Source organism: Branchiostoma floridae, chromosome 11, assembly GCF_000003815.2.
Source record: "Branchiostoma floridae strain S238N-H82 chromosome 11, Bfl_VNyyK, whole genome shotgun sequence".
Lineage (NCBI taxonomy): Eukaryota > Metazoa > Chordata > Leptocardii > Amphioxiformes > Branchiostomatidae > Branchiostoma > Branchiostoma floridae.
Window position 1 is genome coordinate 19,716,964 of NC_049989.1, and position 22,402 is coordinate 19,739,365.

At 43.7% G+C, this 22,402-nt stretch overlaps 1 protein-coding gene and 1 long non-coding RNA gene across 2 annotated transcripts in view; both read right to left on the reverse strand.

Moving 5' to 3' along the window:
- LOC118425341 (bone morphogenetic protein 1-like) overlaps positions 1 to 15,788 on the reverse strand; it is a 32,541-nt gene extending 16,753 nt beyond the window's left edge. The window contains exons 1-4 of the mRNA XM_035834150.1: positions 15,767 to 15,788; positions 15,030 to 15,147; positions 14,401 to 14,576; positions 12,890 to 13,105 (exon numbers count right to left, since the gene is read on the reverse strand). Of these exons, the coding sequence (XP_035690043.1) occupies positions 12,890 to 13,105; positions 14,401 to 14,576; positions 15,030 to 15,147; positions 15,767 to 15,788 (532 nt within the window). The remainder of the gene's footprint in view (positions 1 to 12,889; positions 13,106 to 14,400; positions 14,577 to 15,029; positions 15,148 to 15,766) is intronic.
- A 227-nt stretch (positions 15,789 to 16,015) lies between these two features.
- On the reverse strand, positions 16,016 to 19,004 carry LOC118425593. Its single transcript, XR_004832311.1, has 4 exons — positions 18,966 to 19,004; positions 18,409 to 18,483; positions 17,906 to 17,946; positions 16,016 to 16,100 (listed from the first exon to the last, which is right to left on the reverse strand). It is a non-coding gene; the product is annotated as an uncharacterized LOC118425593 (long non-coding RNA).
- Between the last annotated feature and the right edge of the window lie 3,398 nt (positions 19,005 to 22,402).

A 22,402-nucleotide genomic window follows, 5' to 3' on the forward strand; every position in this document is an offset into this window, starting at 1 on the left:
TGAACTCAAATTTCCTCTTAACGTTAGTCTTTATTGCTACGCGTACGTGTCAGATAAAGTTGTACAGTCATAACTACCTATAAAAACCATACTGAGGACCGACAACATATGATCTTTGGGAACCGGTGGTTGTCACTACAGACAGGATGCTTTGAAACAGTGTCAATAGGAAAATATCTTTCTGAACACCAAAATGTGGTGACATTATTCAGTGGTGCCTAGGCGTCTTTGCGGCGGGGATGAGTGAGTGAGAGGCCGTCTTTCCAACAGTATGTCCATACGCCTCTTTCCTTCTAGACGGTGATCGCGCCACTATCCCGCTGCGACCTGAAGTTTAGGACAGAGCGCACAGTGCGCACTGAAACCCAAGAAAAGCTACGCTAGTGGAATCTAGTGAAGACCCTTTTGCGCTCATTGAGATTAAGGGTCACACGAGTCCATTTGGGTCACTGTCGTCGTCTAGTGGAAAGGGGGCCATTGCGATTGTTGAACGTTCCTTCACTGACCCTGAGCGATGTTGGCGATCACTGACCACTTGTCTGGAGATCGATACGAGAGGTGATCAATAAGTTTGTGGCATCGCCCAGATATAAGGTGCACAACTCAAATCTCGGGGCATCTTACAATTGTCTACCAAAGTTCAAATCATTACTTTACAGCCGATTCATTTACCTTCAAATGATGCATAGCAGGGGTACAGCTAGTGGCGCTTTTATATGCGTTATTGGTTGGCTTCAAAGACTTCAAACATTCATCACTAAAAAGTCGTAAAAATCGCAAAAAAATTTGTTTTCATATTGCCGTTGTCCAATTGTCTTTTCAATGCGTTTGATTTATTTTATCCTAGCGACATCAAGAAACTCAGGGTCCTTCTGACATTGTGATGAAAATCACCGAAATAAGTGCAAATTTAATGATTCCACGTGAGCCTGATTAGCCATGAAAGGTGATATGAAACTGATGGAACTTTCTGAAAAAATTCCGACTCTCAAGGTGCACCGGTGATATATGAATTCCAGCATTGCATTCCGGCGAAAGTTTGCGTCATGAATTCAAAGGCGAGAGTGCGCGTAATTTAACATAAAACATCCAAGTTTATAATCTTCACAACAGCTTTTAGCCCTTGTACTGACGTTGAAAGAACAACTAGTGTCATAAAACGTCAACCCAAGCTCTTAATGATTCTCAACATCTGTGTGGCGTAATAACTTCAGGGTCACGGTTTGGCCCAGAACCCAGAGGTCCTGGCTTCAACTCTTGCCATGTCACGGATATTTGGAGGAGAGGGGTCCGCCTTGCCTTCCAATACTGTACCCTAGACACAGTAGGTAACTATCCAACCCACTGTCCCTACAACCTCAGAAAGGCTATGGGACTACCTGTTATTGCCTTTCCTTCTTTTAACCGTTTACCTTTACGTTCGTTGAGCGATTTTGCAACCGTGAAGTTGTGGCTGGAACACCGGATTTTGTTCAGGACATAGAGTGTATGGAGCCCCGTAAGAAATCGGACAGCACTCAAGCTTAATAAGCGCCGACTGTGAGAGAATTACGAAAAGCAGGCTCTATGAGTCGGAAATATATATGTGTAATGCTTATGATATGATTTTTGTATGATGGCATCTTTTTGTTGATAGCATATCATGATACGATCTTCGAAAGAGCCTGACACGTAGAGCCGGCAAGCAGGCCGAGATAATCATACCAGTACTCACGCTTGATTTGAACTTTTCTTGTAATACTCTTGTTGTCATGGTCTCTTTTAATTTATTTTTACAGTTAAAGATATTATACGAAGGTATTCAACAGCTAAGTCCACATTTTGTTGGTTAAAGAAGCACAAAAGCGGCCAGGCGGCTATTCAAAAGAGACACAAGTGAAAACTCGTACGACGCTGGAAAAATTTTGAACATCATCCGATGCGTTGCGATGGCTGATTTTGCTTACGATTTTGCTGCGATTTACTGCGCTCATCGTACGATATGCGGAATATACCATCGCAAGAAATCGTACGCGCTTTGTGACCGGGGCTTAACTTATACTATAACGTTCAAGTTGCATAATATGGAGGACTTTTATTACGAGTTGTTTCGTGTTTATTGATGCACGATGAGTTGATCCTGGGGGCATAGATGTTTGTCTTGTTGAAAATCTTGCCGACTTATATAGTAGTGATGATTACGTGGTGATGATTACACAGGTGGACACTGTAGGAACGGGTAAAAACAATCATTTTATTAGTTTGTAACTGTTGAAAACTAATTACATTTCAACATTGCTTTTACCCACTGGTTATGTATCTGACAAAAATGTTATTCAGTTGTAGACGAGCTTTCTTGCAACATGTTAAGAATTTCTGGATTACAGTGGACCTGCGCTGTCGTATTACCAGCCTCCTTCGCAGCCTTTTATGAGCGATAACGTTAATTTTTCGACGAAGCGCTGATTCGCTATTTTCACTCAACATGTAGGCCAGGTTCGTTATGAAGCCATGAAGCAATGTCGTTTAGGGTACTCGCACTATTTGCGATACAAAGATAATCCTATAATGAGTGCCAACATTGCAACATTCATGTTGACGAACAATATCAAGTTGGTATTGTCCTGCGCACAAGTAAAACGTCATGTACTGAATGAACGTGGGGGAGCGTATTTTTCTTTTTCCTGTCGATGTCCTTGTGACTGATCAAACTGTTAAGGGGCTTAGATATCGAAATCCACATGTTAAACCACCCCTAAGGTTTTAGATAAATGTCAGACGACCTAAAATCAGTTTAACTAAACTCACTGCTAAGTTACTGGTAGTCCTGCCGTCCAACAGGTGGTTTAACTGGTACTGCTCACAAATCCTTTTCGGCCCGAGTCTGCACTTTGAATACAAAAATTGGTGGGCTTTTTGGAAAATGAGAAACATTCAAAATATTGCATTGCACACATCTTATTGTCCACAAGCTTAAGGCCAGGCGATGCCAGATGCCATATGAAAGGCAATAAGAACCCTTCATACATTTTCAACATTTCCCCCATCATTGCCCATCTGACAGAACTGCCGCTTGGTATCATGGTAGTCACAGGAAACATAGTGCTACCCAATGTCGTCCTATTTGTTCAAAACGCCATTTTCCTTTTAAACAGCACCGACAGAGCCAAATATTAAAGTTAATTTAACCCATTGGGAGAGAGATCAGCTGTACAAAGAACAATGGTGGTATTTAACTTTTTCTCTCGCTGTTTAAACCCCGTGCGGTCTTGATCTATTCTGAGGTGTTTGGTGACTTGTGCCTCGGTGACATAAATGTATTGTTGTTCATTCTCTTTCTAGTACTAGTACAATCTACGTCAAAGACACAAATTCTCCATACAGCTATTGGGCACAAACCACCGTACGTGGTTTTTGTCCATACGTTTTTTTTTTTTCGGGAAAGCCACGTCCGCCACTTTTTTTCTGAAAATATGGGGAACTTCGGGACTGGCAAGATCAGGGAGGGAGTACGTCAACGCAAGTCACTCGCACTGTTGACATACACGGTAATAAGTACGTGGTCTGCATGCCGTGAGCGGTTGCCTGCATCATTCGTTGCGCAAGTGCTGAGTTGTACGTGCTTACAACGTACGTTTTCCGTGCGATTGCTACGTTACCGTATGTAGGCCGTACTTACACGTGCTCCGTACGTACGATTTCTATACTCACTATACTCGCTTTGCGGAGCACGTGCGTCGTACTGACTCGTAAGTTGCGGGTGAATTCGCAGCCCAAACGCAGAGGATGTTCTAAATATACAATACAACACGGTGTATTCCGTATCACCTTAGGTACCAGCCTGACCACAGGAAGGATCGCCCTAAGGCCGGAGGGTGATCCGAACCGCGGGAGGGCTGTGACCGAGGGTGATGCGGAATACTGTAAATGCAGCAATGTTCGCGGTGGATTAATGTTCGCGGTTTGCGCGGTGACCACTTCACCGCGAATTTAAAACCACCGCGAACGTTTTTCTACTATGATATTAGGTTGCAGTCTATGGTGTTACCGCGAACTTAAATCCATCGCGAAAAGTCCTTTTTCCCGCTACCGCGAAATTAAATCCCCGCGAACTTAAAAACATTTACAGTACACCGTGTTGTATTTTATTTATGTCATACTCACCTGGAAAAAAAAACATGTTTCGATGCGAAATGCACCAGAAGTTGAGAAAATGTTGTGTCCTCGAACAAAAAATTGTGACAACAGCAATTCTAACGTTCGAGTCCGGTACTAGTCGAATTTTCACCCGTGCCACACTCGGCTCGCACAAAATAGTTCGATTTACTCGAAGGAAGCCCGTGCGATACAACTTCGAAGCCATTTTGATACAGAAAATTTAACACGGGCCGAAATACCTGTATCGAACGTTTTCGCGACCCAAATCCTTTGGATTCGGTACGATTTCGTACGGAGGTGGTACTTACCACTTACGGATCTGAAAAGATTACCCACGTCTTTGCACATAAACATCACACAATTGCACGTACGACGGGATTGGCTATTAGCTTTTCCGTCTGCAGGTCGTACTTACCCGCGCTGCGTACGTACGGCTTCCATACTCACTCTACTCACTGTACGGGGCACGTTCGTCGTCCGCACTGACCCGTAAGCGAGTGAATTCCGCAGCCGAAACGCAGAGAAAGTTCTGCAAGGCGTGTCTGCGTCACGGCTCCCAATCCCGTTGGTCTCCGGACGATTTCGTACAGAGGCGGTACCACTTTAATGACAATAATATGGATCCCAAATATTGCTCACGTTTTTGTACGTAGACAGCACGGAGTTGCACGTACGTTGGGATGTGCTCTTAACTGAAGTGAATAGTGCAGTCAAATCAAATACGGTCCCCCACACATCTCGTCTCGTCCCAGCAGCTCGGTGCTGCCGCCGCATCATGCTTTCAAGCTGCAGACCAATGACCACCAATGCGTGTAAGACCAGCTACTACGGGCTCTCGTTCTTTCTCCGGATCATCAAAGAGTGCAATGAACTTGAACCTAGTGTGGCGGAGGCGGAGTCCCTCTCCCAGTTCAAAACTGAGCTGGGACGGTTTCGCTGCCCTGCGCTGCCCCACGTCCGACCACCCAGGGGACCGGACAAAAGCGGTCCATTTGGACAGGTGGTCGCTGAGAAGAGTATCGACTCAAAACATGCCCGATGCAAAGTATAAATGGTTTCCGTTGTATTTAATGGCAAGTAGCAAGCACACTGCACGCACGCAAAGAAGCGAGGTCTTTAATGTCAAATACAACACGCACACTGTAAATTGTAAATCTAACCCCAAGCTTTTATCGAGCTTTTATACGATACAGTGTTTTAAAGCTCAAGTATTTGTACACGTATTAACGTTTTAGACAGTAAGGGAACTTTGATGCTGTCTGTTACCATACAAGCCTTTATGTGTCGCTATGTTCTTGATCTGAAATAACTACGGTGGACCTTTCGAATTCGATGCCCGGTATTTCCCGATAGCGTACCACGGGTGAATGTACAGTACAGTTGGACAAAAGCACTCACACGTATAGATCTTTCTTAAAAAAGTATGAGGCTACATACGTTTCAGCATTCGTTCACTTGATAATGATATAGATTTAAAAAAACAACTTCTGTAACAACTAAATTCGGATTTTCTTACAACGATTTCGGCACAAAATCGCGCTAGTTATCATCAAATATCGATGAAAACCTCAATTTTGAAAATGATGTGGTCGTTATGGGTCCCAATTTGGGCCGGTCGCGTTGACCAGGTGGTCGTTGAGAAAAGGTCGCTTAATGTTTACGTCAATGGGAAATAAAATCGGGACCGAGAAAAAGCAATCGAAATGGCCAGGTGGTCGCTGAGAAGAGGTGGTCGCTCGGGCAGGTTTGACTGTAGTGTAAATGTGTGTGTTGTATCACTAAATTATCACTAAGGAGGAAAGGACTATGATGATGATCACTAAATTACACTTCGGTCCTGGCCTGTCTTGGCACATATCCGCGTCCTTTCCCATTTCTGTCTGCACATGCACCAATATTGGTCATCGCGCAGCTCAGTAATCCACCTTGTACGTGGGCTTCAAGCAGTACCGAAGATAATGATGATGTACCATGGCCAATTTGCTGTACGAGTTTCAGACTTGCGTGGCGCAACGGCAACGGTTTGATCCAGAACCCAATGATATAAAATCTGAGGTCATGTCACCGATCTTGTGCCCCTGGGAAAAGCACTTAACTCAGTTTACTGATGACTTTCCTAACTTTGCTCAGGTGGAAATGAGACCTGCGGTTTGGGACGTCCCTCGGATAGGATGTTAGACTATGCTATAATCATCAACATGATGAAGTAGACAGGGCTAGGCAGGAGTGAAGCCGGCCTACGAGTGTGTTTCGCTACCGGGGATGTACACCACCTGGCTGACTACACTCCTTGGTCAGTTTGGTTCTATCTTATGCCATCGTGTCTTATGCCATCGTCGGATCTGCTTGGAGATGGCATAGACGAATCGTTTGCAAATTGTGACAAGACAGCATTGAATCATCTAGGTAAACATGTGATTGATTGTAAGTAATGTTATTCAGTTGAGAGGATAACAGACATGTGAAAATCTGAATACAACTCTAAAACGATTCTCAACTTCTCTTCCAACCACAAGACCTTCCGGTGTCGGAATTTTGGAATTGTCTCCAAAGCCTTTTTGTGTCGCAGAACTGTCCGCTTTTCATTGTTACCGGAGAGAATCTGTACTCTCTACAAGCAAATGTAGGCGTATTCACCAGGTGTTTTCTGGATGTGTGCACTTTATTAATAGATTTTCATATTCCCGTCTAGCCCTCCAAACAAGCCCAATTGTCACATCTGCTTGGAGATTACAATAGACAGCGCACTGAAGCCAGGAGGCAAAGCGGTAGAATTCGACAGTGTGCGTCAGTGCCTGGGGAGTATAACATTTTCCTGTTTACATGTTGGACAAATGTTACCTTATGGTGGGACTTATTCACCCGGCAGATTATTCCGTATCATTGCCAGCGTTTTAGTCTGACACGGCTGTACAGATGGGAGCATTCTCTCCTAAAACACTTTCTTCCTGTTTAGTTTTTGCCTTGCCCCCTTGGGACTTGTGTACCCATATGTGAGTGGCGGGAAACAGGGAGCTGGCCGGCATGGCCGGGGTTTCAAGCTGTCCTAGTTCACAATCAATGATTCTAATGTAATGTATTCCACAAGACTGGAATTACGACGGCCGATGGACAATGTGACAGAGGAACCAAGATGACGTGGGACTTCTCATGGTCATCTGCGGACAGATTCCCAGCGAAGCCCAAGTGAGATTTTCATTCTTTTGGTTATAGGACTCAGGAGGGAGGGGGAGGACATATTTGTGCGGTGCCGTCCTTGTTGTTGATCCTTGTTGGATTAGAACGCTTCCGTGGACTCTTCCGAGTGGGTGTAGATTATGCTCCCTTTAATACACAACGGCACACGCGTGCACGATCGATAATCATAGAACTTACCGGGTACCTCTACTCAATACATGGTGTAACAAAACATTTCAATGGTTCAGATATCCCGGCTGGTGGACATGAAGGAAACAGAACATAAGGCCAGGGCCGACAAAATCGCCTAAAACACGTCAAAATACAGCTGGGGCCGAACGTCTGCTTTGAGAGTAGAAATGCAGAAATAGTCCTGCTTGTTGCGTTTAGGAAGTAACAATATTCTGAGCGACAGGCTTATTTCTGCATAGTCTCTTTCAGAGGCCGGGAGTCGGCCGGCCAGAGGAGTTATTTTTATTTCCTGACCACGGTCGACTCTCCTAAAGTCCTAGCGTGCTCTATGAAAGTCTATTTGTCCAGTTTCTACTATTTTATAAGACCACCGATCTGCGGAGCCTGGTAGAGGCTATATTTTCTTTGTACACTTTTGAAACATTTTGCAGACGGATAACTTGAACCAAAATGATATAATCCCCTAATTTAAATGTTTGGATAGTGAGAAATGTCCTTCCCCTATATTCTTCCTTCATATGTGCATGTTTTTCAAATCAAATTCCGAGCCGAAACCACCGAAGCAGGATTAATGGGGCCTCATCATATCCACCACGAATAGAAACGCGCGAAAATATCTCTGAGGAGTCTGGATCATTCAGGGACAGTACTCGGGTCTTAGGTACCATGTCGTGTCCCACATTCCCCTGATTCTTTCCTTAGGTTGAGAGATATTACCGTGACCCATGCAGAAGTGGGGGAAATAACTCTACGACACTCCCGTAATGCCAGTAAATAGGTGTCCATTTGAAACAAAGATTCAAGCAAAGGAAGTTCTTTTCCTTCGCCCCTTGGCTATTATCGTACGTTCCCTTACACCGCATTTGGTCTAGAAACAGATTTGGTCCATGCCCAGAGACCTGTGCCTGGCCAAAGAACTGTACCTGGGTTTGTTGATATAAGCTGGCTTCCCGGCGGGGGGAAGTCGTTCAACCATGTCGATCCGGGAGGACTGCCCGGCCCATGGCAATCTGCAGACAATTAGTGAGTTCAACAAGCCGTTTGAAACAGCATAAATACAACACATGTATTGACATGTTTTTCAATGTTCTGGCCCTGGCGCTCAAATCTATTGTTGTTTATGTGGTCACAAACACTTAAGACGCTTCCTGTCAAATATCAGCCCAAAGGATTCGTGCAGTAATTGGATACCTCGTATTGATGTAATCTCCAAGCAGATCCTACGGTGGTGTAATTGCAAAAGTGAGACTATTGGCCACGATGGTGTAATGTATTAAACCCACCGTAGGTGGTCAATGGTCTCACTTTGGCAAGCTAACCTTCTTGGCCGGCTTTGATAGTATATTACACCACCGTAGGATCTGCTTGGAGATTAGTATTGATGATAATACAGGAGCTGTACAGATGAAGGCTGTTTGAATATCCCGCACCGAGTCCTCTCAACCAAGCACAGCTTTATCTTGTAGTTTCCCCCGCCGGGAAACATGAGAGGGCGTGCGTATGAACAACAGCAGCCAGCTTGTTTATGAACCTGCCGCAGCGGCGCAGGGTCTATAAATCATTTGGCACAGATTCACTGTATTGTTCTACCGAACACATGTATACCTAACAGATTTCCTCAGTCAGATCAAGGTTATTACTAGTCTAGTACAGTCAAACTTGCTCAAGCGACCTCTTCAAGCTGATCACCGGGTCATTACGACCGCTTTTTCTCGATCTCGAAAATTTTCCCCATTGACGCAAGCATTAAGCGACCTTTTGAAGATGACCACGCACCTGGCCAACGCGACCGCGACCGCCAAAAATTGGGACCGCACAGGACCAAATCCCTGCCCATAACGAACGCTATCCGTCCTGTAATCTTCCGCAGTTAAACGCAATCTTCCACAGGACCAGTAAAAATTCTGAACGTCCCGCAATTATCCGCAGAAATTGTAAAACGTTATGCAAGACGCCAAAAGCCTTCCGCTGAGATCCACAAATTCCTACTGCGGCCGTGCGATTTCAAAATAAACAGCTCTCAAAACTAACGATCTAAGTATATGGCTTGAGTGAATGCGTGTATGTGGTTGTAACACAATATGAAAAGCTAGTAATGATTCGACATTGCCGGCATTTTCATGTCATCCCTGAAAACTGAAATGTTCAAGAACAACGCATGCGTTAAGGTCAATGACCGGACGTGCTTACCGCGTAAATAAACACCCCATCGGGGGCACAGCTTCTCTACAGGTACAACTCTCCAAATTGCAGTTTATTTGGCGGAAGATACGAATAAAATTAGAGCACTGTCACAAAAAAAGATAGCAATGATAGTCTGGGATCTGTCCGTTTCTGGATAAAATTGAACTATTATGCGATGATTTGATACACGCAAACAGCAGCATCGATATCGAAGCGGCACCTAAACTTTCTCTTGATTGACAGAGCGGCTCCTTTGAAAGGCCCACTGCTGGCTCCGGGCTGTCTGAAGTTTCGCTTGGCACAAATTCAATCAATTCGGTAGCCAATCAGCTTTTAAGAGGAATACTGACAGAAAAAAAACCTGATATTCGTCGCCTATAAACGAGGTTCTGTCATTTGTCTTTAAAGAATCCCGAAAAATTGCTTACAAAGGCATGTTATTGTGCTATAAAAATAAAGGACTCGCGCTTTCAAATCTGAAATCGTAAGACGCGGGCGATTTGTGAAACTGAGACAAATCACACAAAATTAGATATGTTTCGTATACCAGCCGCCGCGCCCATGGTCACGACGAGCTAGCGCAACCGTTACCAATAAATAAACGACTGAATTGTTGTATTTATTTAAACAACTTTGAAGGCAGGAGGCCCGATACAGGTCAGTCATAAACCATTTTTTATTTCCCGAACAAAGAACCAATAGGAAGAAGATCTTGTTTTGTTTATTTAGTAAAATTCATCATGCTTATGTAACTTTTTGCGTGCGTGTGCGTGTTGTATTTAACATGAAAGACCTCGCTGACTTTGCGTGCGTGTGCTTGTTATTTGCCATAATAACACCACGGAAACCATTTATTCTACGCCTCAGGTACGTTGTGAGTTAATACTAGTACTCTTCAAACCAACCGGTTTTGTCCGGTCTTGGACGGAAGACAGACGAGACTCACTCGCGGGAACTTTGTGATACTTTGGATACAAGGAAACGGCGAATGTGAAACAAGCTTAAGGCGGCTCGGGTTTCAAACTGATGAACGAGCAGCGCGACTGTGCTGTCAATGGCTCATTACTTGATTCATGGCGACAGCGCGTTGCGTTCCACGTCTTTTTTGGTGGAATTTCTGTGCGATTTTCAACATATCGCAGCCAGGTTTTTATGCCAGGAACATCCTTATTTCGAAAGATCGTGTAGCCGGGCGTCTTGAAGTTCTAACGTGACATTCTGGCAGTTCACTGAGCATGCAACGTGGACGGCGCATGCATAGACGGGTTCAGTTGAAGCTTCGCCGCCGGCATGGTCGGAGTAACTCACTGTGGGGAGGTTCCCGCTCAGTCGCGCTGTACAAGCACTTCCCGTGGGGCAATCCTACCGAGACATCAACAAAACAACCTTTCTTGTTGTACCACGGATATTTTGTAGACGTGTGGTGTTGTGTCCTCATGAGATTGCCAGGGCAGTTAAAAATTTGGATATCGATGACATCCGCGCAGTGGAAATCATACTTCATAGCACAATCCCGCGAACTGACTCTTCTTATTCACCCTGTTTTCTCAGCATTCTACTATCCATAACCCCATATTTACAGTCCAGCAACTGCCTGAGCGTTTGTCATTACAGGCAAGCTCCCTTCCGGACCTTATCACCTCCTCATGTCACTGCGCGTTGCGTACGGAAGGGGGCGTTGCGGCACGGCTACCGCGGTAGGCAACCACACATGGTTCGTATTTATGGACTTAAGCATTTTTGCGGACACGGCAGCAGAAATTGACTAAGTGTTTGCAACGCCAGAGGGTTGACCACGCCAAACCCATTTTAACCCAGCGGAACTCATCGACCCGGCTAATGAGGGTTAAGATTCACTGGACCTTAGCGAATCTGAACCCTCTGAAAATGCCCCACAACTCCCAGAACCCGACTTAACCCTCAAAACTCAATTTAACCCTGTTTAACTCACTTAACCCACCAGAACCCAAAGGTTTTTACAGAAGCGAGTACACAGTGTATGTTTAACCCTATTCAGACCGGGGGGGGGGGGGGTGCTTTTGAGGCCCGCGCTAACTTCGATGTCCTATAACGCCAGAACGGCTTACGCTAGAGCCACCAAATTTGGTGAGTTTTCCTAAAATATTGTTGGCAACAATTTTAAGAAGTTTGACAAATTTTCCCTTTTTTCTTGTTGCCATGGCAACCGTTTGTTGACAGGTAGTTTTGCCAAAAATCACTATTTTTGGTTCTAACTATGTATTTTTCACATTTATTTGCTATATTACTGCGATTTTGTTACATAAATAAAATCTTATATTATTCAGCATATCTTTCATAATTATATATGCATAAATTATGCTAATTTGATGACGTCATCAGCCCAAAATCCAAGATGGCGGACCGAATGGCCAAATCAATAATAACAAGCTAATTATCCCTTAAAATTTGTAACTACCTGGTATTTTTTCATCAAAAACCATCTAAATGAATGAATTTAGTCTATTTCCATTGCCCTTTGTGATTATTTGTTGCAAAAAAAGTATTTTTAAAAATTCAAGGTGGTGGATATAATATGGCGGAGCCCAACTCGTATCTTAGATGTGCATGACGTCATATTATGACGTCATATTGACGTCAATGATGTTGCTATTGGCAACGCAAGTCGTAATTAACATTATTATTCTGTTATCTGCACTTGTTGTTACATTTTTGCAGCATAACTTGAAGTTTTCTGAGAATACCCATTTTTCATGGGTTTGGCCAATGTAATCAAATTGATGACGTCATAATTACGTCATCTTACGTCAACGTAACGTCAAACGTCACATACTTGTCAGATATTATGTCAAAATTATGTCCTGAAAATTTGGTGGCCCTACGGCACGTCGTTTTAGAGTTATAGGACTTGAAGTGGGATTTTTATTACAGCAAACTAATACTGATTTCAACAAAAACTCAATGGCCTACCGCCTATGGATATACATGAAGAATCTATCGTTCCTTACACCATACTTTGTGTGCTTAATCATTTTTTACCGCTCTGACCGCTTAGATGTCATAAGGAGGCAAGTTGTTTTGACAATCTTGTATCAGCTTTTAGGGTCTCGAGCTCAGAGAATGTCATCCATATTAAAGGACAGATAGCATCGGATAATATGCGGTTAACTCAATGTTTATCATTTTACACAAATTGTAGTAATAAGGATCGGAAACGTACGGCAGCTGTAGAGCTGGTTGATTTTCTGCACGTCCGTGGTGCTGAAGCCGTCCCGTTGGCCCAAAGTCTCGTCCGTGGGATTCCGGGCCACGATGGTGGGCAGCCCGCTCTTGCTGAAGGACGAGGCGCTGTAGTGCATGATGGAACCGTAGTCGTAGGGCGCGCCGAGCGTGTCAACCTCCGTCTGAGAGTGCTTGATGAAGTTCTGTTCTTGTCCTAGAGGACTATTGTGCTGTTAGTCTAAGGGCACAATTAAAATTGGGGATTGAAACGTGACGTCATTGAAGAATGCCAGCGTTTATTTCCAAACATCCATGTCGTCACACATAAGATTATTGGCGGAGGAGTCTGCAAAACTCTGAATTACATTTTAGGCAGTACTACGCCTGGGCTTCTCTCGATCATTGCATACGCGAATTTACGAATTGGTCGACGCTTGCATGTTAGAGTGAGCCTAATACCCCCGTCACATTACGCGAAAATCTTTCGGACGACAATTCTGCGAGCTCTAAGTGAGTAGGACGTCCGATGTTCTCACGATCATCCAGCGATTTTTCGGGATCGCCGGCGATTTTCAGGGGTCGTACGATAGTCGCGGTGCAGTGAAACATGTTCTTAACACAAGCGACAAGTCGCAGCAGATCTCTGAGATCGCAGAGCTCGATACCGAGTCGCAGATTGTGCGTGCAAATCGTGCGTACCTCGCAAGGGTATCGGTCGACATTCGATTGATAGTCGTGCGTCAATCCAGCACAGACCTAGTTATCAATCATCCAGCGCAAATTGGATGGCGAACGCCCGTCAGTCGGGCGACGTTCGCCCGACTTCCGTTTGTTTACAAAAATTGAATTTCTGAGAATGTTAGGGTAGTTCTGACATTGTGGCCTCTGTTGTAGTATATAGGCTGGCTTTGTGACACAATTTCTTTTCTTTCGTCATTTCTAGTATGCTGGCGCATTCCATTAATTGGTTAAAAAGATTACGACAACAAAAGAAACAACATTTATAGATATCTTGCCTTTCTGTGAAGAACGTTTTGTGTTACCTTGTCCACGTGCTAGCTCATGGGAGGTTCATTATCATAGATTTATTCACAGATTTTGGGCGAAAAATACGCAAGACCATCTCAGGATCTGAAAATCAGCCTACCTTCCTGCGATCGCGAAGTACGTCCGAGGATCGTATATAATGTGACGGGGGTATTATAAATAATTTGACGGGGTACATTCGACTGAAAGATGCTTTGTCAGAAAGACAAAGGACATCATCAGATAGTATGTGAAACAGTAAACATAGATCCGGTAACAAAATCTTGCTTATAAAAAGGTCATATCTGATCTTTAAGCAGAGGTTTTTGACGTGGTTTATTCGTTTTCGCCTGGTTTTCTATTTACTCCTGTGTTCTTCGCTATACCATAAAGAAATATGAAATAGAAATCCTGACTACAAGACAGTTGGGGCTGAGCCCCTGCTCGGAGAGTATACGTAGTTAATGACATCTCTGTTCTTACCATCCTGTACGTTATCCCAATTGATAGCGACCCATTCATCCCTGTCGCTACGGGAATGCTCGTGCCAGAAGCCGACAGCGTGCATCAGTTCGTGCATCATGATGCCCTTGTGCATACAGCCGTTACCGAACGACACCTCCTGCTCTCCGCCTTGCACACCCACGTAAGACCGGCAACTGTGGGAAAGGGGAGACTATTGTCAACAAATCGCACAGACACTACTCTCTTCTGGAAAAAAAATACGTACGTGAAAGGCACTCGACCACGAAAACACTTTCAAACCGCTAATACCTCAGCGACGGCCCTCAAATATAAAAATTAGGAGGAACGTGTCTATATAGAACCAAACTAACCAAATTAAGCCTCCGCTCCACAACCACGAGAATTTTCGATTATCGATTATCATTGCCACAAGACATTCTTTTATTCAACTTCTAACCACCTTCTTCTTCTTCTTCAGTAGGTGAGCAACATGTTAAAAGGGTTGTGAGTCTGGCTATTTTCCTTCTTTGATGTATTGTTTTCCACTGGAGGCCTTTTAGTATTTCCCCAATATTTGATGCTTGGCGGAAACTGCAACTGTTTTTTTCTCTCCATAATCTTTGAAAAGGAAACCAAGTTTCATTTACCCGGTATTCTTCTTGATGTGGATATAGTCGGGTTGGTTGGTCCTTGATACAAACTGTAAGCACGTCCGGAGGTGATACTCCTCCATGGCTTCGCGGATCAGTTCGACCTCTGTGCAACCTGCAGATGGAAGGGTGGGAATGTTCAACACCAGGCCATGAAAGCTTCTCAAGCTATACTGGAACTTATCATATAGCCAGCCGCTGCGGCGGACCAATCAGAAGGCCCTGTTCCACGTTGGTTATGACGCCGTAGCACATAGATTCCGGCCAGGCAGTTGTGTATCTCTCCTCTGATTGGTCAGAATGAATCCGATTTGCATCGACACCACCAGTGTCGATGCAAATCGACACCGGTGCCGGTGTCGATTCATTCTGACCAATCAGAAGGAGCGAAACAGACAAGAAAGTAAGGTATATGGCCAATCAAAAGAAGCTAAACATATGCCAGAGCAGAGGGAATAAGTACAGACTGCAAAGGGGAATGGCTCATTCTGTTAACATTGATAATGGGTTTGTTGTTCTAAATAGCCAAACACTGCAATGTTTCTAATATTTTTGTGTGGATATTTTGGTTTCAAAATACAATCTGTAATCCCCCTACAAATGTATGTACCAAAGAACAAATGTGAATTTTCAGAAATTCGATAAAGGAATTCACACGTATAGTACTAGGGGATCTATGCGTCATACAGGAGTTTGCAAATTTGGGTATACTATATGATAATAACGTTAATGACCCGCCTGCTCCTCGGCGTACATGGTGTCATAACGCCTGATCCTTTGCTATAACCACCTCATAAAACCGCTTCGCTCACTAGGTGGTGGTTTTATTTAGTGGTTATAGCAAAGGACCAGGCGTTATGACACCATATACACTTCGGTGCGGGTCATTAACCCTTAAATATATTACAAAACATGGATGTATTTTCCAGATTATATTAAACTACTCTGAATGAACAATTCTGTTGAATGACGGTACTCACTATAGTCGTCTGTTTTGATGACGAAGGGAATGATTCGGGAGGTCCAGATTTCAGTCACGTCCCTGATGGCGTTCCTGGTCATAGTTCTCTGGGGAGGGAGAGAAGTTTAGCACTCGTTCTCATTGAAATGTCGAAAATGGCATTTTTTTGGTCGAAAAATAAATCGGCTTTATTTTCGCTGAAAACAACTTGGTTGTTTGGGAAAATTCCACCTTTAACCATAGCCAAAAAATGGCAACTTATTATTTTCGGTCCCATTGGTAATGCATTACAGGGCATGTAACAAACTGTTGTAACAAACCCTGTTTCTTTCGAAAGGACTTACCTTATTGGATACATCATTTACGTATAAGTGAATGTCCCTAGGGACATTTGAAAAGTGGGCAGCTTTTATACACCAGGTCAAATAGAAAGCTTAGACAGCATCGAACAATGGTAACGTTTGTTACAGTCATTTCTGTACAACATTTTGTTAATCAAGGTGGGATACAAATGACAGTCAACAACCCTTTCTTGTTTCCTTAGAAAGCCAGAAAAACTACAGCGTCACAAAACGGCAATTTCTAGTCTTATACGTGCTTGATATAACCGTGGCAACCATCGTACTAGTGGTGGTAACGTTTGTTACAGAATCTGATGACAGGCATAAACTACCTCACACAGCCTCCAAGATCAGTGACAGGAGCGATCTGACGTGATCGTTCAGAGGGCCTTGGTAGCTGGTTTTACCTGCCGAACAATCATTCTGGGGACTGAATTTTTACAGTTTTGGCTACTACAGTCAAACCTGTCTATAGCGGCCACTCAAGGGACTGGAGAAATATGGCCACTATAGACAGGTGGCCACTATAGAGAAAATGTTGATCAATTGACCATGAGCAAGCTACACATGATTTCAGTTCCCGCAAATCTTTCTCACCAAGTAACATTGTCTTGGTCGGTAAATTCACCGACAAAGACTTGCACCTTAACGCTCAAGGCATGCATACCTTCTGCTACCGCCAAAATGACCCTGTCAGAAAGTCCAAATCCTCGCAAACTACAATTTCAAACTCGGTGCAGGGTGACATATGGTTGCAATAGGCAGTGTTTCTGTATCAACGGGACCGGAAATCTTGGGCCGTGGCCACGATGGACAGGTGGCCACTAAGCCTATTTCTTAACCATTACGAATCCAAGGGACCGACAAAAAGTGGCCACTATGGCCAGGTGGCTGCTATGCAGAGGTGGCCGCTAATACAGGTTTGACTGTATTTGAATTCTTTGTTTCTTCTCAGGCGACAGCCATTTATTTAGGGTGTGAAATCCCACCCGTGGCTATGATAATCTTCTAACTATCAACCTATACGAATGTTGTGGTGCATCATTTGTAAAACATTACTGGGGTTGTGGAAAAATGAAGGAACCAGTGATGTCGTCTATGATTTGCCCCATGTCAGGCGACAGCATTTCGACATTTAAATGAGAACGAGCCTTAGTCATCAGTATAATGGCTAGTCAAATATTTATCTCAACTGGTAGTTGCCTCAAAGTTGATAGTTGGTATACCGGTAGTAGGTTAAATCCCGGGAAGGCATTGCCGGTTGGGGCTGCACCCATCTTTCAGAAGGGACGTGAGATGGGGGTCCGTGTTAGATTATGTGCGCCTCGAGTACGTTAAATGAGACGGATTAGGAACCACTCCCTGTAGAAATATACCCTGCTACTGGAAAATTAAGGAACTTACAGCCCTTTGTACCACAGACTGGACACTACAGCGGTCTGAACGACGGACCGACCGAACGATATTTTGCTCATTATAATCATGTCGTGCTGTGGAAATGAACTATTTGTATTTCTCTTGTTAAGTTAATATGTTATTGTCAGTCGTAAACGTGATCTGTGTACACTCACAGCAGAAACTCCGAGGATGTCACCCTCGAACATGTTTAGTTCTGCAAAAAGGAAAAGACGGAACAACATGAAGAAACACGTTTTAATTGGGGTATTAAGATAATAGAGATAATCTAGACAAGAGACAAGAGGTTTTTTCAACTGTTTTCACTTTTTGTCAACATTTCAAAGAACGTAGAAGAGAAGAAGGAAATAAAAAGGGATATATACCATCAACCCCAACCCGCTCCTGCCAACTTGACACATCCAAGTAAAATAAAGGCATGCGAAATGTAAAGGACAGTTTATACCAGCAGACTGATACGGATACAGAGAAGCAGGGAATTAATTAAAAGCGCAGGCGTAATTTCCCCCCGCACCCCCCCCCCCACACACACACACACTCATACACACCTTCGACCCTAGCCTACTGCACTGAACATCACAGAGACATATAGATATCGCACCAGACAAGAAAAGAATAACGTCATACATGTACTACGTATTTTTGGTAATGTTCTTACCTTGGTTGGCTTCCAGGATCTGGTCCATGACGTTCTTGTCCTGTTTTATAGTCTTCGGGGGCTTTTCTTTTGGTACTGCAAACAAACAAAAACCAACATACTAAGTGACGGTATGTTGACGTTGTACAACAATAATGACTTGTTACAAACGTTATGAAATATCCACTGTTTTGCCGTTGTTGGTATTTTAACGTTACATACTGTAGAAAAAATGTCTTGTAAAACATTTACCGATAATAAGAAAACATAAGAAACGGACAATGGGGCCCACTACGCACAGACTTTTATTGGACAATAACACAGATGTATCTTTTGGAAAATGCGAGTTGTAAAAATTTTCTGAAAAACGCATAGATGTGTGCAAATTAAATTATTGGATATTTGTACATTATATTTAAACGCATTTGAAATACTGCTCAAAGTAGACTGGGTATGGAATCTTATAGTGGCCCAAAATAAGAATCTTCTGCGCACGGGTGGTCCGACAGTTTGTATCTACAACAAACGAGCTGCCCAACAGGAAACGATACCGTCACTGACACGTCAACGATACTCACATGTCTTTTCTAGTAACAGTATTGCATCTTCTTCTGCCTTGTTTAACTGTTAAAGAAAGTTAGAACGCCATTTGTGAGACAAAATAATCTACAAAATGTTCCGTAGATATGTCTTTAGAATGAATTTACATTTGGCCCACTCTCAAGATAGCTACAGAATTAATTTCCACTGGTCGCAATAATCTATCTGCTCTACACTGGCAAAAGTGAAAACATAATCTAAAAGTTTTGAAAGCATACTCACAGGCACAGGGCCCGCCAGACAAGTTGCTAACAGCAGGGAGAAGAAGAAGAAGGAACGGTTCATCGCGTGCTAGGTCGACGTGCGCGTGCTCAGCTCGATCGGTTCGTGTCCGTTCGTCAAACCTCGGTCGTCTGTACCTTACACGTATCATTGCTCGGACTGGGGCTGATTTTATACGTCTTCATTGTTTAATTTCTGCAGGGTATCTCCGGTACAATGATTGCAGAAACCCTCTCCACTCCCGTTTCTACCCAGACTTAAATTAAACCGCTTCCATATGGTTTAATATTATCTTATCTGTGTAATTCATATATTCGAGGTATATATGACGAGGTACACAAACGCTCAGAAATGGCTTGTGTTTAATGTGGACATTATCAGCCACTTAGCTCATATCAACCCATCCTGGGCGGCATCCAGACGGGGGGGGGGTGCTAAAAATTTGAAGTGATAACAAAACTGGCAACAGACGGTTGCTATGGATGCTGGGTAAGATGAAATTCAACATGGCGGCGGCCGACGGGGCCAGGGGGCAATAAAGTAGATAAAGTGACGTTATCGATGATACGGACAGCAACTCATCAGCAGGAATTCAACTTTATGAGCTTATTACAAGACACTGCATGGGATCGCAGCAGCTGGTTTATGTACTGACAATTTTACGACTTGTACACAGCCAGATGGCACATCATGCACATTATGATAAGCTGTACATGTGACGTATGCTCTGCCGTACACTGACGTTAGTTTCTAAAAAGCAAATCATCATATCGGTGGTAACGTAATCAATTAAGTTTTTCGTTTTGTTTTTTTTCGAAATAAAAGAATGCGATACAGTCAGGCGTTTCCTTTTGAAGATGAACGTGAATATTTCAAACCTCCTTGGTATTCTGTAATGTTGATAAGTGAAAACACTGAATATTCCTAAGTACGTAGTGTATTTTTCATAGGGAATATGGAATGTAACGCTAGAATAGATAAGAGAAAATTTCATACGTTGAGAAAGGTATACTGAGTTTTAAGAGCAGATCAGACCCAAATAACGGGTTTACGGAAAAGGCTGGACTCTTTACCTGGGCTGTCTACCTGGGCTGGCTACCTGGGCTGGCTACCTGGGCTGGCTACCTGGGCTGGCTATCACGTCAGGCTACTTGGACCTACGAAAGCCCATTGGGAAAAAAGCTGTTTTGGCAGTAGGGGTTGTTTGTGCTCAGCGAAGAAGCTGTGTCTGAAGGATCTGTGTGTTATTATGTGAGTGAGCTGTGTGAAGTGGCAGTGTGTGAAGGAGCTGTTTGTGAAGCAGCTGTGTTTGAAGGAGCTGTGTGTGAAGGAGATGTGTGTGAAGCAGCTGTGTTTGAAGGAGCTAGGTATGTTACATAACCCAGAGGTTCTGGGTTCGAATCAGTTGATATGCCACCGATTGTGTGCGATTGAGAAGGGCTCTTAACACGACTTTCCTCCCTTCACTATGGTAGAGAAAAGAGTACCTAGCTTCGGTAAGGGCCTTCCCTCAGATAGGGCAAAGAACCCACCACACTTACGGAAAAGACTAGGGGTCCTTCCTTCCCAGTGTAAGTGGTTCAAAACCCTAAGTTCTATCAACTATGACCACATCTCGGGTAATTGCTGTCGCATTGAGGTCACCTGAGTTACCACCGAATGGCAGTAGAACCCTGTACTTAAGCAACGCTTATTTTAAGCTCCTCACAATTCAATTGGCGATCCTAATGTATAGCACAGAAGCCTGGGCCCTGACAGCCACTAAAGAGCGGCTCCTGGACGCCTTTGACCAAGTAGCTACCAGCCTTAAGACTAATCCAATCAGCCCGATAAGTCGGCTTAATAGCCCTTCCCAAGGGCACACGATCGGTGGCATATCAACTGATTCGAACCCAGAACCTCTGGGTTATGTAACACACACAATAGCTTCACACATAGCTTCTTCATTGAGCACAAACAACCCCTACTGCTTAAACAGCTTTTGTCCCAATGGGCTTTCGTAGGTCCAAGAAGCCTGACGTGATAGCCAGCCCAGGTAGACAGCCCAGGTAGACAGCCCAGCCTTTTCCGTAAACCCTCCAAATAACTACAGACTGGAAAGAAACAACATACCATGCAAAGCATTTTGCATTTGCCATGTTCCCCTATGCAGTGCAGCAACCCCAGTATTGTGCTGACGACGATAAGGCATTTTTCGACCTTTATTTAACCTTGATACGTCTTCGGCCTAGTATTTGAACATTGTTTACCTGGATGTCTAACCTTAATAAACGTAGCATCTCACAGCTTATTTGGAACTTCATCACACCTGAAAACAAGCCAGTAGGTCCCAACTTATCCCATGTTTGTAAAACTCGTTCACACTATAGAATATTGAAGCCCCTGCAACACATAAACATAACATACTGTTATGCAAATGAAGACGATGGTTGAGACGAGAACTGTTTGAAGTCGCAGAACACAGTATTTATGGGCGACACAAATTTAGTACGTCACAGTTCTTGAAAAGGCATAGATTTTTTTTCTTTCCACGTCTTAGAGTCGAAAACTGTGGTAAATAGTAGAGGAATACGTAAGTTTTGAGGCTGTATGACTTGGGTTACGATGTTTGTTTGGCTGGGTAGAATTTCGCGCACGAATCTGGTTCCTAATCCCGCTACTTCCGCGTGTCGGCTGCAGTATGGTGACCTCCGCTAAGGGTCAAATCAAAGTGTTTTTTTAAATATGAAAACGAGCAGGAACTTCAAGCAAAGCTCATTTTCCCATATTTTGTAGATTCTACCCTGAACTCCAACATATTTAATTCTTGTTGATTACTTTTGCACCCTGCTATAAATTTTTGAGGCGTCGAAACTCCTCACTTTGGGGTCCTTCACCATGTAAAACTGTGCTCTGCTACCTTGAAAGTCAGATGCCTTCACCTCACCTCACCTCACCTCACCTCACCTCACCTCACCTCACCTCACCGGTCCCATAGCCTTCACTTTTGACATATTACCGCCGCGCATGCGTACTAGAAAGTGTTTACCGCCAAAGAGCAGTTTTACACGGCTGTTTTCAAGAAACCTTACTTCACCAGGTTTAAAAATGGGTACCTGACTTCGGTCGGGGAGGTAGTAAAAGAAAAGACTACTTTGACTACCTTTCAAGACTGTGCAGTGCTGTGCATGTGGCACTGTTGATATATAAGTTA